Source organism: Genypterus blacodes, unplaced genomic scaffold (genome assembly GCF_046128005.1).
Source record: "Genypterus blacodes isolate CSIRO-AG114 ecotype Tasmania unplaced genomic scaffold, CSIRO-AGI_Gbla_v1 ptg000098l_1, whole genome shotgun sequence".
In the NCBI taxonomy this organism is placed as follows: Eukaryota; Metazoa; Chordata; class Actinopteri; order Ophidiiformes; family Ophidiidae; genus Genypterus; species Genypterus blacodes.
Genome location: NW_027466902.1, coordinates 92886 through 107878, shown reverse-complemented (window position 1 = coordinate 107878; position 14993 = coordinate 92886). Strand labels below are relative to the sequence as shown.

The window sequence follows — 14993 nt, the reverse complement described above, 5'->3', positions numbered from 1 at the left end:
TTTAAGGGGTGATGTTTATTGAACTTTCTAGTAATTTTGAGGCCTTGTTTCTCAGCTCTTTTCGCAGTTCCCAGTGCACTGACAGTATGTTGTCAGTTCTACATGCAAATATGTATCTAGGTTCCTTCAGGAAGAAAGGTCATATCTTATCTTATCTTATTTTATTATTTGGTATTTATTTATACGTACTTTATTATGCTACTATAATTGGAGCGCTTGTGTGTGTCTCTTTGTTTGGAGTTGCAATGAGCACCATTCCTGCAATCGCCTACAAATTTGCCAAAAACTTCCCTTCGTGGGTCCAGCATTGGCATATCATTTCCATTGTATTTTACATAAATACTTGATAAGCAGTTTTATCTTTCATTTGCATTACCAAAACACTGACATTAATGGACCCAACCTAGCACCCCTGATAATGAATCGTGAATTATGTCTCCAATCATATGACTATAACTCACCTGATCAACCCCCTGTAATGACATGACATGAAGTCAAAAAACATTCAAATTCATTTGCACAATGCCGAAGAGGAGCGACCGGTGCTCTCGGTTAGAAGCCGCGATGCAAAGCATGATATTGGCTCTCAATGTCTAGTAAACATTTGCTCACGTTGACGCTACTTCTTTGTAAGGAGGCCTAACATGGCTATGGATTTGTCCCTCTCTTGGGGTGCTTTTAAGGAGATGAAGGAGAGTCCAGGGAGGCTGGAGTAAGGGGAAATGGGTAGGGCTGGGGGTGAAATATCAGGGGGTCCCAATACTATAATTGGAGAGTGTGTGTCTGTTTGTGCGGCGTTGCTGCAAGCACCAGTCCTACAATCACCTCCAAACTGGCCAAAGACTTAAGTTCAGGGCTCCAACATTTGCATTGGGTGCTATTCATTACTGCTGTAGTCTAAATAAATAATCAATTAGCAGATTTTTCTTTAATTTGCATTACCAAAACATGAATGACCCACCCTAGCACCGCCCCCTCACCCCCCATAATGACATCATGGATGACGTCACAGTTGATGTGAATACAACAACCTTGCGACCTTGCTAAAATGACATCATGAATGAAGCAAAGAAAATCTTGACCTTCCAAAAAAAAGCATTTGCACCATGCCGAAGAAGAGATGACCGTCACTGTCGGCAAGAGGCCGCGATGCAAAGCACAAGAGACCGGCTCTCAAGTCTGGTAAGAATGGAACACGTTAAAGCTGCTTCAGGGGGGAGGAAGGAGGTTTGGGTTAGCCTGGATGAGTATCCAAAGTTATGTATACATACTGTAGGTGAAGTTATGTATTAAGGTCATCTGATACATGGAAGGTGATTGTAGCCTGATTGAAACTGAAAAATGTCAAAATCATGCTGAATATGACTGAATATCTATGTACACCACTTCTTTATTTAATTACTAAGACATTTACTGTCAGAGGTTTGCTGCATTGTAGTGCATTGCACAGTCCCATATACCACAAGGCTGAAACCATATTCAAAACTGTGACCTTGTGGAATGATTAGCAATCCATTCTCTCCCAGTCCAAATTGATAAGAGCACATTTACATTTGTTGACTTTGCACTGTGGGGAAAGCCTGACATACTTAATGACTGCAAACCACAGGCCACAGTCTTTATGCACATGACCCATTTTTGATGTCTCAGGGCAGCTTTGTGTTGAATCCTAATATATCTATCATGACTGACCTCTTCTGTCAAGTCCCTGTGTCTCTTTAGAACAGCAGGAGCTAAAGAACATCTTGTCTGTACGTTTTCTTATGAATAGGAGTCATCTTCATGGTCAAAGCATGAGACACTGGATCATTTGAGCCGCAGGGAACAGGTGTTTACTCAATAAATCATAGCTGTCTGTGAAAAAGGATATGAAAGTGTAATTGAAGCTGTGTTATAACTTGTTTATTTTAAAGACAGATAATTCTTACTTTTCAGCCCTGGTCAGCTGTAACCAGTGTTGTTGTTTCATATAAAATGCCATGTTGGGGGGAAAAAAAGCACAAATAAGGCAACGTGCTGAGTTTGGCTTCAAGCTGTTGGTACATGACTTTTCTCACGTTTGAGTTGCAGTTGCTTCACTTTGTGGAGTGGTTATGTTCTACAGGAAATGATGGGTGAAATGTGGCACGCAGTCTGCTTTTCCACCTCTGAATGATATTTAGTCAGAGCAGGAAACGTTTTTATCCTTTGGTCACAGGAGGCTGGAAAGTCTGGAAATCTAACCAACCTCAATTTTACTAAGCAGCTATATTTGATGATAGCAGAGGTGATCTAAATATGCTGTTACTGACTGGTAAGACTGCTTCATTCTACCAGAATTTGGTAAAAAATTATCAAGTTCCCACTCAGCCTGAGGTGTACAAGGAAAATTCCCAACATTTGTGAGGCAATTTCTGTTTCACCTTCCAAGTTATACCAAAGCAATAAACCAGAAGAAGTCAAACTTCCTGCGCAGGAAAGTCCCTCCACTTGTTTGTTTCTGTGAAAAGAGAAGATGATTCATAGGAATCCATTTTTCTTTCGTCTTTTCTGTAACATTGCATCATATATGATGTCCTATTTGTTGGATTTTAAGTAACAGAAACACTAAACTGTGTCACATTGGGAGATGTGACACAGTTTAGTTCACAATTCCAGGGTGCCTCACTTTGCCATGTAATCTCCAATTTGGTACTGAGGTGCAAAGTATAATGATAAATTATTATTTATTATTACAATATAACTTTAATTATTCCTGATGTGCCTCTCTCCAGTTTTTACAGTAATTTAAATATCCCACAGTTGTCATATCTGATGAGTTTATTGATGAGAGCATTAGTTCTGTAGTTACATCACACAGCAGTAAGACAACATTAACACCATTTAGAAAACTGCTTTTAAGTAGAAAGAAAAACAAGCAAGCCGTAAAGCATATAGATGTATCATATTAGTCTTAACCCGAAAAGGGAACTGAAACCATTCACTTTCATTTCAAACAGATTCCTGACAAACAGCTTTTGAAATGATTAAATCAAAAGTATGACACAAACTCGAGACCTTATGATATTTTAGAGCAGCAGGTTCCAGACAAATTTAATTTAATTCTAGTCTAGGACAAGGCCCAATTCAAAATCTCAAGTCACAACCTTTAGTTTGTTCCTGACTCCTTTCAGCAGAGAGCTGGTTTGGACTGGATCTGTCTGCCACTTTAGTGTGTTTCACATGATGTTTGTACACATTGCATGATAATCTAATAGAGCAGGACATTCATCACATTTTTCCACCCGAGCTGTCCTCCAAGCTTCTATTCATTCTAACCTGTGCTCTCTGCTAAGTGTGTTTATACCAAAACACAGTCAGGAAGCACTACATTGGGGGAGTATATAGCTATATCCCTGTGTATGCAAAACTGACATTTCCACAGAATAAAGCAATCCTCTTTTGTATTCTTTATTATCTGGTTCATTCCTCAGATTTGTCATGTTCTCCACTGACATAAAAGTCCAATTACATAATCCTAAACTCTGAAAAACAACGATGGCTGAGGTTATAATATACAGTGAGGTTTTGCACAAATATGTTTTATGCATGCCCCTGTTTGCAATGAATATGCTGTTATCTAGGGTGTAAGGGTATATAGGGTATATAAGCGTGAAAATACAACACGTGCATCTAATTGAATGAAGGTCTTGAAAGGCTCCTGTACTTACACTCAATAACATCATGATCTGAAGTAATCGAAAGCTGGTACACAGATTTCTGAAAAGAACAAATAACCTATTCATGAGGACAAGAGTGACCTGAATATGCCCATGGAAAAAGGAACAGCTGGGTCAGAGCGGAGGGTCAATCAAACAGGACCCTTTATCCTAAAGCAGTGGTCACATGGCAAGACTGGCTCCTGTCAGTGGTGTGTTTTTCAGTGGCAGTTGAAATGATGACAGTGTTAAGGCTATTTAATTCTATGTTAATTTCATTTGGGTTATTTTTACTTTGGGCTTTGTTTTCCCGCATTGAGTGACTAAAGCCTCTATACAGCTATTGCACACCCACACAGGTGTGTCACTTACACTGACTGATCAGGCTGTCCTTCATTGATACGGTATCTCTCTGTCTGTCCTGATGTAACTGTTTCACCAGTTTGGGCAAAACAGCTGTCACCGTTTCTGGAGTGCGGTGACCTCATGATTGGGTAGAGCATTATTCAGCATGATACAACAGCTATACAAAGGCTTTTGTGACAGTAAAAGCCACTCCTGAAACTTTTAAGGGAGTTTTAGCAGCAGTTTTCAAACATCAAGCACAGTAATCCATGTGATTAGAGGTTCCCTGAATTTGCACATCCCTTTACAGTCATAAAGGCCTTTGTGGGGTTGTTTTATCATGCTGTATAGAGCTCTCCTCATCACTAGTAACTTGAAATAATTTCTGCTACGTGACTTGCAATTATGGGCTGTAAAAAAAAACTTAAACACTGAGACAGAATTATGATGACCTTTTGGATTCTCAATTCCTAACTGTGGTCATAGATTGCATTATGAGAAATGTCCACAGGCAGATCTTGCTACCGTAGACAGCATTCCACACAATCAAACATGCATCAAATTTGATCAATTTAATGTAGATGAAGATTTGTTATACTTTCTTTATGGGCAGTCACTGCGTTTACATGCACACTATGTTTTTATGTCGTCTGTACTGTGATTTATGTGAGTGAGACATAGCACGGACGAATAGGATCCTGTGCTTCGCTGAATGTAAGTGACACTTTGCGTAATTGAAGAAGGAGGAGAGGAAACGCATGTCGTGGCTGACTCTAATTACAGTACAGACATGCCTGAGTTAATCAATTTAAACCTCGGTCTGGTACTTTAGTTGACTTCTGCCAATTTTAATCTAATTATCGTATCTGCGTGACGTTACAATTATTTCCTTCAACGGAGTGTAACTGATGTTTTGAGAAGTTTGTCAACATGTGTATACAAGATTGATTGGAGTGTCAAGGATCGAGGAAAGAGCTGACGTTATCTGGGCTCAAATAGAGAGCGGGGCCCCCCAAACCAATTGTCACGTTGGGCCCCAAAAAGACTTGCGCCGGCCCTGGTGCTTACAACAGCTTGCAAAATCCTAACCCCGCCCCAGCAGTTGAGTTGATACAGTGTGCGCGCGTGCGTGCCTGTATTCATGCATGTGTGCGTGTGTGTTGTTTACAGATGTTCATTAGCATTGGGGATAAGGCTGTGTGGTGGCCCCGCCCCCCGCCTCTGATTGGCCCCGCTGTTACTGGAGCTGTCAGGCCGGCGGTGGAAGCTTTTCTCCCTCAGTCAGTCCAGTCTGCAGCTCCGCTCCCCGGCTGCCTTGCGCGGCTGTCTGCCTTTGTTAGCTAGCCGAAGGGAACCAAGAAAGACAGCCGCATCCATGCAATAGCACTTTTTGGAAAATGATCATCTGTACGAATAAAATGGAGTATCCCCTGAGAACGCAGTGCCAGCGAGTTCAAAAGCAGGTAGGTTAAAGCTGCCAGGTGACGAGTCTGCTGAAAGTTGTTAAGCCAAGTTAGTTTAACACAATTACAGCTAGCGGCTAACTAGGTTAGCGCAAAGTCCTGACTAACGTTCATTCATTTTGCGAAGGGATTCTTTTGTCATCTGAGAGAAGCTCGTTGCTTAACCAGCTCTCAAATGGAACTTGTTGGCCTTTTATCATTTTAACTACGCATTTTCCATTGAACATCAGACGCGTAAATGCTTAACTGATATTTCCTTTTTACTCTAAACTTTTAGTTTTATCTGTCAGACAGTAATGTAACAGCGGTGAGAGAGCTAGCTGAGGCTGAACTAACTTCATTCTGTTGCTAACTCTGCTACCGGGGTTGTCGAGCCTGACAATTTTAACATTAACATTTAACATTCTGCTGTCACATAAAATACATTTCATCTTTACATGCACGACTCAGAACTGCCACATTTTTACTTCACATATTTTTCCAATCTTGCAGCAAGTCAAACGTCGCGTACTGTTCTCCTCGCAGCATTACGTCAGTGTAACGCTATACAGTCAATATATACGTTTTTGAATATATATTAAATATATAATTCCTCATTTTGCTGTCAAGTCTTTGTTCTGGAAGGTCACACAGCATCACGGCGACTCGGGCAAGAACCGAGGTCTCGCCGTCTCCGTGTCGGGTCCTTTGTGTTGTCTCGGATGTGCTGATAACTTTTCCATCGATCCGTTTACGTGCCGTTAATCAGGGCTTCGCAGCGGCGGGACAAAGCGATAGGTGACGATGACATCATCTTAGAATTGGGGAGAGAAAAGTGTCTCAGTGATGTGGCTGTGAAGAAATGCGGTGACATTATTGGCCGTAAAGAACGACAGAGCACCACCGAGTCAACATAGATAAAAATGTGGAGTAAATATCTATTATCGCTCCCTTATCTGCCTCTGCTGCGCGACGGTTGACGACTTTATTGTACCGTATTTGCTGGGTGAACTGGACTGCCAATCAAAGTTGTTTTTCTCCTCTGTCGCTGCGCTACATTTTGCAACAGAAAGGGGGCGCTGTGGCAAACGCAAGGGGGGTGAAAAGGCATGTTTTGTGAAGACAAGCGTCCAGAAAAGGAACAAAACAGAGAGGAATGTGAGGAGTTTGGAAGGGGAAGAGAGAGAGGCTGAAACAAGTTGTGTTTCTGTCGAAAAGCTGCTCATTCTTTGCTCATCACAATTCTCATAATATCACATTTAATCCATGGTGAGATGTTGTTTATAATGACAATAAGCAGCATAGTTTCTTTCTCACTAAGCAGCCATTTTCAGAGAAATAATTGGCCTGCTTTTAGGCACCAAACAATCCAGAGTGCCTGACTTTGCGATGATAACTTGCACGCTCTGGCCCTGTTTGTGAATGAGATGAGGTATGAGCTGCACGGTTTCATCAAGTGAGTCTTTAGTGTGCTGCACGGCCTCATCGCTCTACCTGCCTGCCATGTTCCCCGACAGGTTCCATCACTCATGTAAAGGTCTGGCTCCCTCCGTCCTTACAGCGCATTGTTTTGTTTGTCTGGCTTGTGTTGTATCTGCCGTCCTACCCGCCGGCCCTCTTTCCCTCTCTCCCCTCTCCTCTTTGGGGCCGCAGCTGGTTTGTTTTGCGCTACTCCCCGAGTTCAGGTTGCAGAGCCAAAAGCGGCCCCGGCTGCTTGTGTTTCCGGTGATGAAGGTGGGGTTGGTGGGGGGAGATGAGGGAGTTAATGCCGTCAGGACTCTGGCGCATGATAAGAACGGACCCCTCCAGGCTCAATAGGAATGCAGATTGGATGTCCTTCTCCTGTATCTGCAGCAGCACCCCCTCCTGCAAAGAAACACCACCTCATACACACATATAGACGCTTGGTGCACATCTACACACACACACACACAAACATCTCGAGCAGACACATTTACCCTTGGAAGGCCGGTGGCATAATTTTTCCCACTTCTTTGTGTGTCGTCTCCGTCCTGCACTCTGCTCCTCACACTCCTGCATGTACAGTGCAGACATTTTGTTTGTCCGCCTCTTATCAAAGCTCATCTTTGTCTCCCTTTTTTACCTTTCCTCCTCATAGTGATGTCGCTCCCTGTTCTTCATTTCATTCCTGATCCACAAACAAATGACCTGCACCGGCGCGGTGGTGGAGGAAGTTTTTTTTGAAAGTCAAATGCTTTGCACCTGCAAATTTTCAAACCAGGCTGTGTGAGGTTTTTCCATCGTTTGCAGCCAGGCCACAAGTTTGAATCCATCTTGTCATTTGAATATGTTCCTATCATTGAATCTATCTGTCCCAATGTGCTCAGGTTCTGGTCTGTGTGCGTGTGAGACTCAAATCTGCTTTGTAATGTAACGCATTCGCCTCAAAGTTTGATGATGTGTTCCTTTTTTTTTTTTTACACCCACACACGCAGCATTGTAGGGTTTTTCATATGGGTGTGTGTTTTTTTCACGTGGGTGGACAATAAGCAGTGTGTTAAAGTGGTGTTGCGTGCAGGCATTGAAGCCGGTCTCAGGTGATGCAGTGTAGATGGCGGGAGGACAGCTCGCACAAAAGGCTGTCTGTCTGTCTGAACCGGCTCTCCCTGTGTACAAGCACTGATGAGTGCTTATGAGAGTGATTACACATAAACACACATAGAGCAGCAAGGGAGACGTGCATGTGACCTAAGCTGGACAGGTGCCTCATGTTTAGTAACAGCAGATCCTTCAGTGGAGTGAAGTTTGTGAGATTCATGTGGTACAGTATGAGGCTAATAGGTTTGTTGATTTAGCTTTTATGTAAATGTGTCAGCAGACTCTGTAAACTGTGTGATGTGTCATTTCCTGCTGTAAGAAGGCTCAGATCCACTGCAGTTCCTGTTTCAGGACTTTTCTCTCTGCAGCGTTGGTCTCTTCGTGTTATCCAGCTTAAACAAGCCCATAAACTCCTTCCTTCTCACTGAGAGTAAACAGTCACTTGTTGTTGACCGGTGAAACGGCGGCTCGCCCGTCGAAAAGCTCCTTCTTGTTTTCAATGTTTGTCTTTACATTTCTCTCCAGCTTGTATGTTTTTCTCTGGGTGAGAAATGCAGTGGGTGTGCCACCTGGCTGTGCCGCCCAGTGAAAGATGATATATGTTCAGGGGAGTGGGCAGCAGAGTCACAGACAGCGGCCCTGTGTGGGCACAGAGCGCCCAGTGGGAGTCAACAGAGCCTGTTGTTCCAGATTTCCAGTGATATAATATCAAGAAGAATGTATTTTATTAAGTCTTGTATGGAATCATTCTTTCAGGGCGGCTGAACAGAGAGCGCTTTGCTCAGAGGCACGTAAACACCGAGTGGAGTTTTGCCGCGAGACCCCGCTGCCCGTGCTGCCGTCGCACCGCTACAGGATATTAATATTGATATTTGGCTCATCTGCCAAAGTAAATCAACAGTTTGCCAAGTACCTTTCTAGTTTTGGATTGGAGCTGAATGTCATGATGCATAAGAATCAGCAGCGTCCGCCCGTGTTAAGATACTTAGAGTGGAAGACTGGAAATAGAACCTTGGGTCGCTGCCATGTAGGACTCTTAGCGTTCAAGGCCTTTTCCTCTCAGTGGCCGAGTTTGGACGCAGCAGTAACCTAGATTCCTCCGCTCGGCAAACGAATCGATAGTTCTTGTTTTTGCAGAGGGAGCGATTTGCGCGTATGACCTCATGTCAGTAGGTCTTTGACTGGCGGGCACCTGTGTGCTCAAGGTTCCAATCCAGGCCCATGTTTCCCATGATGAGTGACAGCAGGAGGAGGTCAGGCTGTGTGTGTCTGCGTCACACTGCCTCCCTCTCCGCGTCTCTTCTGCTCTATCCAATCTTACATTAGCCTTTATTAGCTGTAGGTTTGGTTGGAGACGCGTGGAGAGGGATTTGTTTTATGTGTAGTATGTTGTTATCATGCCTATTAAAATCTTGCCTTGGGTTCTATGTAGGTCAGGGGGCGGAGCCTCTTTGCAGGATCAGTGGGAGACGACCATCCAGTGCAGGGAGAAGTGAAATACCACATGGAGCTACCAGCCAGATAAACATGGTGCCGAATGCCAAAGAGCTGCACGGGGCTAAAATTAAGTAACAAACCTCGCTGGCTGCCAACTTTCTGTGACATAAGTTGCGTTGCCGGGACCAACAATGATCCTACATTGCAAGTTTGCGTCGTTTCCCAGTAGTTGTCCGGTCCCGACCCGCAGTAAACCATTTGGCTTCAATCAGGCCGGGCGCTCAGGTTTCAGGCGCAGGGGAGCCGAGCCCTCCTCACCCATGGCTGCACTCCCAAACACTGTTTCCTAGAGGCCATTGTATACGGGCGGAGAGACGCCAGGACCGGCTTTGCATATGAGGGCAGGACAGCTTCCCCTCTCGGCGTGAGCCTGTTTCTCTTGGCCTCGGGCTCTCCTCCGGCCCGGTCGCTCCTCTGTTTGTGTGTTTTGTCTCCTCCGGTCCACAGTCCTCCCCTTTTGCGCGGCCTCACCAAGCCTGGCTCTCAGACCAGTTCCTCTGCCACCGCTCCCACCCAGAATGTAAATCCCCTTTTTTCAAGAAAAAGTCGACTTTGGGTGTTTTTGTTCCTGTTTCCAGTGGTTTATCAGGCTGGTCACCGTGTTTGTTGACAGTATGAATATAGACGAACCTGTCATCAATATGGCTTCTGAATGTATGGAAGTGTGTGTGTGTGTATGTTTGTACAGTATCTATGTGTGTGTGCGCACAGTAGTTTAAAAGACAATCAGAGCGATCACATTGCTAATCTGTATTGATCAGCAGTACTTGATGTGTCAATGGCCAACGTTGATGAACATCCTCTCAGCTCTGGTCCCTCCTCTTCATCTCTCCGTGTGTGTGTTTGTGCAGGTGATGGTGAACGGTGAGAAGGAGCGTGTGTCACTGCTGTTCACCAAAGCTCTGGTGAGCAGAGGGAACGTGGACGCCGTGTACCAGCAGATGGCCTCTCACCCTCAGTACTTGGAGAGCTTCCTGCGTGCACAGCACTACATCCTGCATATGGACGGCCCCCTGCCGCTGCCGTACAGACACTACATCGCCATCATGGTCAGTGAGCAGGCTGCTATCACCGATTAACACACACACACACAAGCTCACTGTGTGTCATTAACAAAGCATAAGACAACGGATACTCACAGCTTCTTTAGATACATGTTGGCAATTTCCCCCGATCTCCCTGCTCAACCTTCTCTTCCGATTCCTTCCAGGCTGCAGCGCGGCATCACTGCAGCTACCTGGTGTGCCTGCACTCCGCCCAGTTTCTGAGGGTGGGCGGGGACCCGCTGTGGCTGCAGGGCCTGGAGGCGGCGCCTTATCGCCTTCGCCTCCTCGACCACATCAACAAGGTGCTGGCCCACCAACCCTGGCTCACCGCCCGCTCACACATCCAGGTACACAAAGGCGTCACACTAAACAACATTCACAAGGAAGCTTATCAATGGCGTTATTACCCATAATGCTCCTTCCTGATCCGAGCTCTGGTCTTTGTTCCCCCGCAGACGCTGCTGAAGTCGGGTGAGCAGTGCTGGTCTCTGGCTGAGCTGGTGCAGGCTGTGGTCATCCTGGCTCACTGCCACTCCCTCTGCAGCTTTGTGTTTGGATCCGGCACAGACTCCGACTTTGTCCCTCTTTCCAAATCTCCCAACGGCACCCCGCCGACCTTGTGTCCCTTCGATACTGCCAACGGCAACGCCAACGTGCCTCTGTCGCTCTCCTCCACTCCCACCGAGCACATGACACGACGACGGGTAACCACTCATGATTTGTCTTCATTTAGATGTTAGGAATGTCAACCTTTTCAAGTTCCAAATTTCAAGTTTCCCCCCCCTGACCTCATCAGTTCTTTGTCTGGTGTTTGTCTTGATAGTCTCTGGACTCCAGCAGTGAGATGGTTTGTCTAAAGGAGAGGATTCAGAAGTCTCAGGAGGAGAGAGAGAAGAGGGACGAGCGCTTGCTGCAGACTCAGACGCTCCAGCAGACGGGTAAAGCCCCAGGACAAACACAAACACACTCAGACACACACGCACACAGGGATGGTTATCATCTCCACTGGTTACACTTCCTCACACACTCCCCCTCTTTGCTTTGGTGGTTGTCTTATTTCAGATATGGAAGAGGAAGAGGAGATGGTTTGTTTCGCAGACCCGTCACGTTTTATCACAGACCCGGACTTCTGCTATCAAGAGTTTGCCCGGAGGGAGGAGGACCACTTCCAAGTATTCAGTGTTCAGGTGAGGACGTGGACTATGAGCGCGTTTGTCCGCCGCAGAGCCTTGAGCTGAGCTGTGTGTGTGTGTGTGTGTGTGTGCTCGGTGCTGACACTGGGATGTGGTTTGCCTTCTTCTGTAGGACTATTCATGGGAGGACCACGGGTTCTCCTTAGTCAACAGATTGTATTCGGACATCGGGCACCTGCTGGACGACAGATTCCGGAGCGTGACCACCCTCCCCACCTCGCACAGCCCCGACCTGAAGAGGGCCATCTGGAATTACATCCATTGTGTGCTAGGAATACGGTGAGTGTACGCAGTGTGTGGGAGTATGTCTGATTCTACACACACACACACACACACACGTTTAAACCTCCCAACATGTCGACACAAGCGTGCGTCCTGATGGTTAAACGTGTCTGTGGTTTGCAGCTACGACGATTATGATTACGGGGAAGTGAACCATTTGCTGGAGCGGGACTTGAAGCTGTACATCAAGGCTGTGGCCTGCTTTCCAGACGCAACTAGAACCACCATGTGTCCACTGAGCTGGGCTTCAATCAAACCTTCAGAACGGGTGAGAGGGCCGGCACTTGTCACCTTTCTGTCACCTACAGCGCTCACGTTTCCGCTCACGTTCCAGCTTCACCCCCCTGTGACCCTCGCTCACCTCGCTCTCTTCTCTGTCTCTCTCTCTGTCTCTCTCTCTCTCTCAATCCCTTCAGATACACGTGAATCTACTCATCATGGAGGCTCGACTCCAGGCGGAACTCCTGTACGCCCTGCGAGCCATCACTCAGCACATGATCGCCTAAGTGTTCAGGGAGGCAACAAAGTCAAACTCTCCGACGGTACAGAAGAGACCAAGAGAGGAGAACGGAGGATGAAATTTTGAGGATGTGAAATCTCACCCACCAGGCGCTGAAGTGGAACGACGACTGCGGCGGCGACACTTTTGTAATGATTCTGATTTGCAGCAGCGCCTTGTGAATGTGCTCGTTCCTTTCTCTCCGATTCAGTGGGTTTATGCCATAGCGTGCCACACCCCCCCCCCCCCCTTCCTCCTCCTCCTCCACCCTTTCTTCAAATATCTAACATCGCAACTCTCAAAGGTTACGTGCAATTATTACTAGAGTCGTTTTAATTTTTACGTGTTTGTGTTCCAGCTCAATCTGTGAGAAGCGCAGAGCCCTGCCTCTCTATAGCAGCGTGTTACCAGTGGACAATAATCTCCATTTAAGGTCCTTTTGTATTGCTTTTCCCTAAAAAAAACAAAAAAATCTCTTTTTGTACGAGTGAAGTGAATGTTATCGGGAGAGGGGGGGGGCTTTTGTTCGTTTTTTGTTTTGTTTTATTTGACAATCCCTGTCAGTGTTTGAGGAGGACATGAAGCAGATGGTGAAGGACATTTGGATACTCAATCCTCCCGAACATTTCATATTACTGCTGGTCAAGAACAAAACACAAAGGAGACACTGCTGGAAGTTATCACATCACTATAGTTTCTTTTAATAAGCACTTTAAAAAAAACAAAAAACTTTATATTTATAATGATAGGTAGCTCATTGGTAGAAATTGAGACACACAGTGTGTATGTGGGTCTTGCGCCTTTTCTCCATTGTATGACATTATGTGTATGATGTTACACAGCTTTTATTAGACTGTTTGTCATCCAACTTTCAGGCTCTGTTCTCGTTTTCAGCCCCATGATTGACAGCGACGTATCCAGATTCAGGATAGTACGTGTAAGGGAATTACTGTTCCTGGTGTTGCTATCAGAAGGATGTGATAGGCAACTATGTTGGTAAATCATTTCATACACATAGTTTGAAAATGAAAAGAGTACGTAACGGTGAGCTGTTTAGTGCAGTGATTATACTGAGCCATTATAGGGATGTCTGTGTTTTATACTGGCATGCTTTGGCGTTGATCAAATTAAGAGACTGAATCTCAGGCTGAAGCTAAAAAAAAGAGAAGCATTTCACAACACTGAAGTGTTAAATTGGAAAGATGAACGAGGGGCAAAATGCCCACAAGTGGATTTCTGCACTGGTGGGTTGCTGACTTCTTAATACTCAGCAGTTCAGACTTTTGCCCAAAGCTTTTTTTGTCACAAGCTGAGCGGATTATCAAGTGAAATTCCATGGTACAAATTTTCAAAAGCAGAACAATGTGCAAACAATTTCTTAAACCTCTCGTACTTAGTCTGTCTTTTTTTATTTACAGTTGTTTTTGTAAACTATAGTCTTGTTTTTTTGTTGTTTTTGGGTGTGATGGTTAGATCTGCTTATTGTGCTGCAGCTTGGGTAGACGTAGACATGTGAAACTCTGTTTAGGGTTATAGCCAGTCGGAACTGCAGGATGTAGAGAAAAACAGAAGTGCATATCGACAAAAAAAAAAAGCAAAAGCTCTGTAACACAGGTGCCTTCAGGGTCAAACTGGAGGGATGTGACTGCTGTGGGCTGAATGTGGGCTTTGGTTCCAGCTGGGAAACACCCCCCATCTGACAAACTGGTGGCTTTTACCACATGAATGGGAGCTGTTTGTATACGTGCTACAGACCTCTTTGTGTTGTGTCAGCACCATTTGTGACATTATTACAGCTGTGCAGGCCTGTCCCCCCCCCAACCCCCCTCTGGTCACACACATCTCCTACAAACCCCCCAGCAACCCAGCAACACATGACAGAAGATGGACATTTGTTCAACTTTACCACTTTAAAACAGACTTTGAACTACCAACCCCTTCTCCCTCAAAAAAAAGAACAAGTGAAAAGACAAAAAAACTTGAAAAATGTGAAGAAATGTTTTCTATAAAGATGCTCTATGAAATAAGCTGCTGTCTGCTGGAGTGTTTTTCCGTGCACCTTTTCTCTCTTCACCTTCAACACAAATATGACACAATAACTCAGAAGTGCAGTTAGACATCATGTTGTAGTTATATTCCCGGATGCAGAGTTGATCTATTAACTGAATTGGTTGCTGATTGATTGGCTTGCAGGTGTTTGAACGCCTCACCAAAGATCATACGAATGCAATGTCATCGCTCTCGACTCTGATTTTCAGTCTGTTGACTTTTAAACAATATAATTTATTTTGCAGTAAATATAAACACTTCACTATTGAGAGGTCAATTGTCATTTTCTAGCCTGTAGCGTTTTAAAATCCATCTTTTAAGCCAAAAGACAGGCTTCACACCGTTTATTTCTGTGTTTGAGATATTTCATGCTCCGATCGACAGCTGTGACTTCAGAGGGTTGC

The 14993-nt window shown here is 45.0% G+C and overlaps 1 protein-coding gene across 1 annotated transcript; it reads left to right on the top strand.

Annotated features, from left to right (window-relative positions):
• Nucleotides 1-5307: 5307 nt before the first annotated feature.
• sesn4 (sestrin 4) lies at nucleotides 5308-14498 on the top strand. Its single transcript, XM_076159634.1, has 9 exons — nucleotides 5308-5485; nucleotides 10372-10569; nucleotides 10731-10913; nucleotides 11022-11270; nucleotides 11390-11504; nucleotides 11629-11753; nucleotides 11872-12038; nucleotides 12165-12309; nucleotides 12458-14498. The coding sequence occupies exons 1-9, from the start codon at nucleotides 5420-5422 to the stop codon at nucleotides 12545-12547; spliced, it is 1338 nt and encodes a 445-aa protein (XP_076015749.1). The 5' UTR covers nucleotides 5308-5419; the 3' UTR covers nucleotides 12548-14498.
• Nucleotides 14499-14993: the final 495 nt, after the last annotated feature.

Excerpts from the sequence above, each read along its gene's own strand:
- sesn4 (XM_076159634.1), top strand. The coding sequence starts at position 5,420 with ATGATCATCTGTACGAATAAAATGGAGTATCCCCTGAGAACGCAGTGC. Across the intron at positions 11,271-11,389 it reads AGCACATGACACGACGACGG|TCTCTGGACTCCAGCAGTGA; the intron begins GTAACCACTCAT and ends TTGTCTTGATAG. Across the intron at positions 12,039-12,164 it reads CATTGTGTGCTAGGAATACG|CTACGACGATTATGATTACG; the intron begins GTGAGTGTACGC and ends TGTGGTTTGCAG.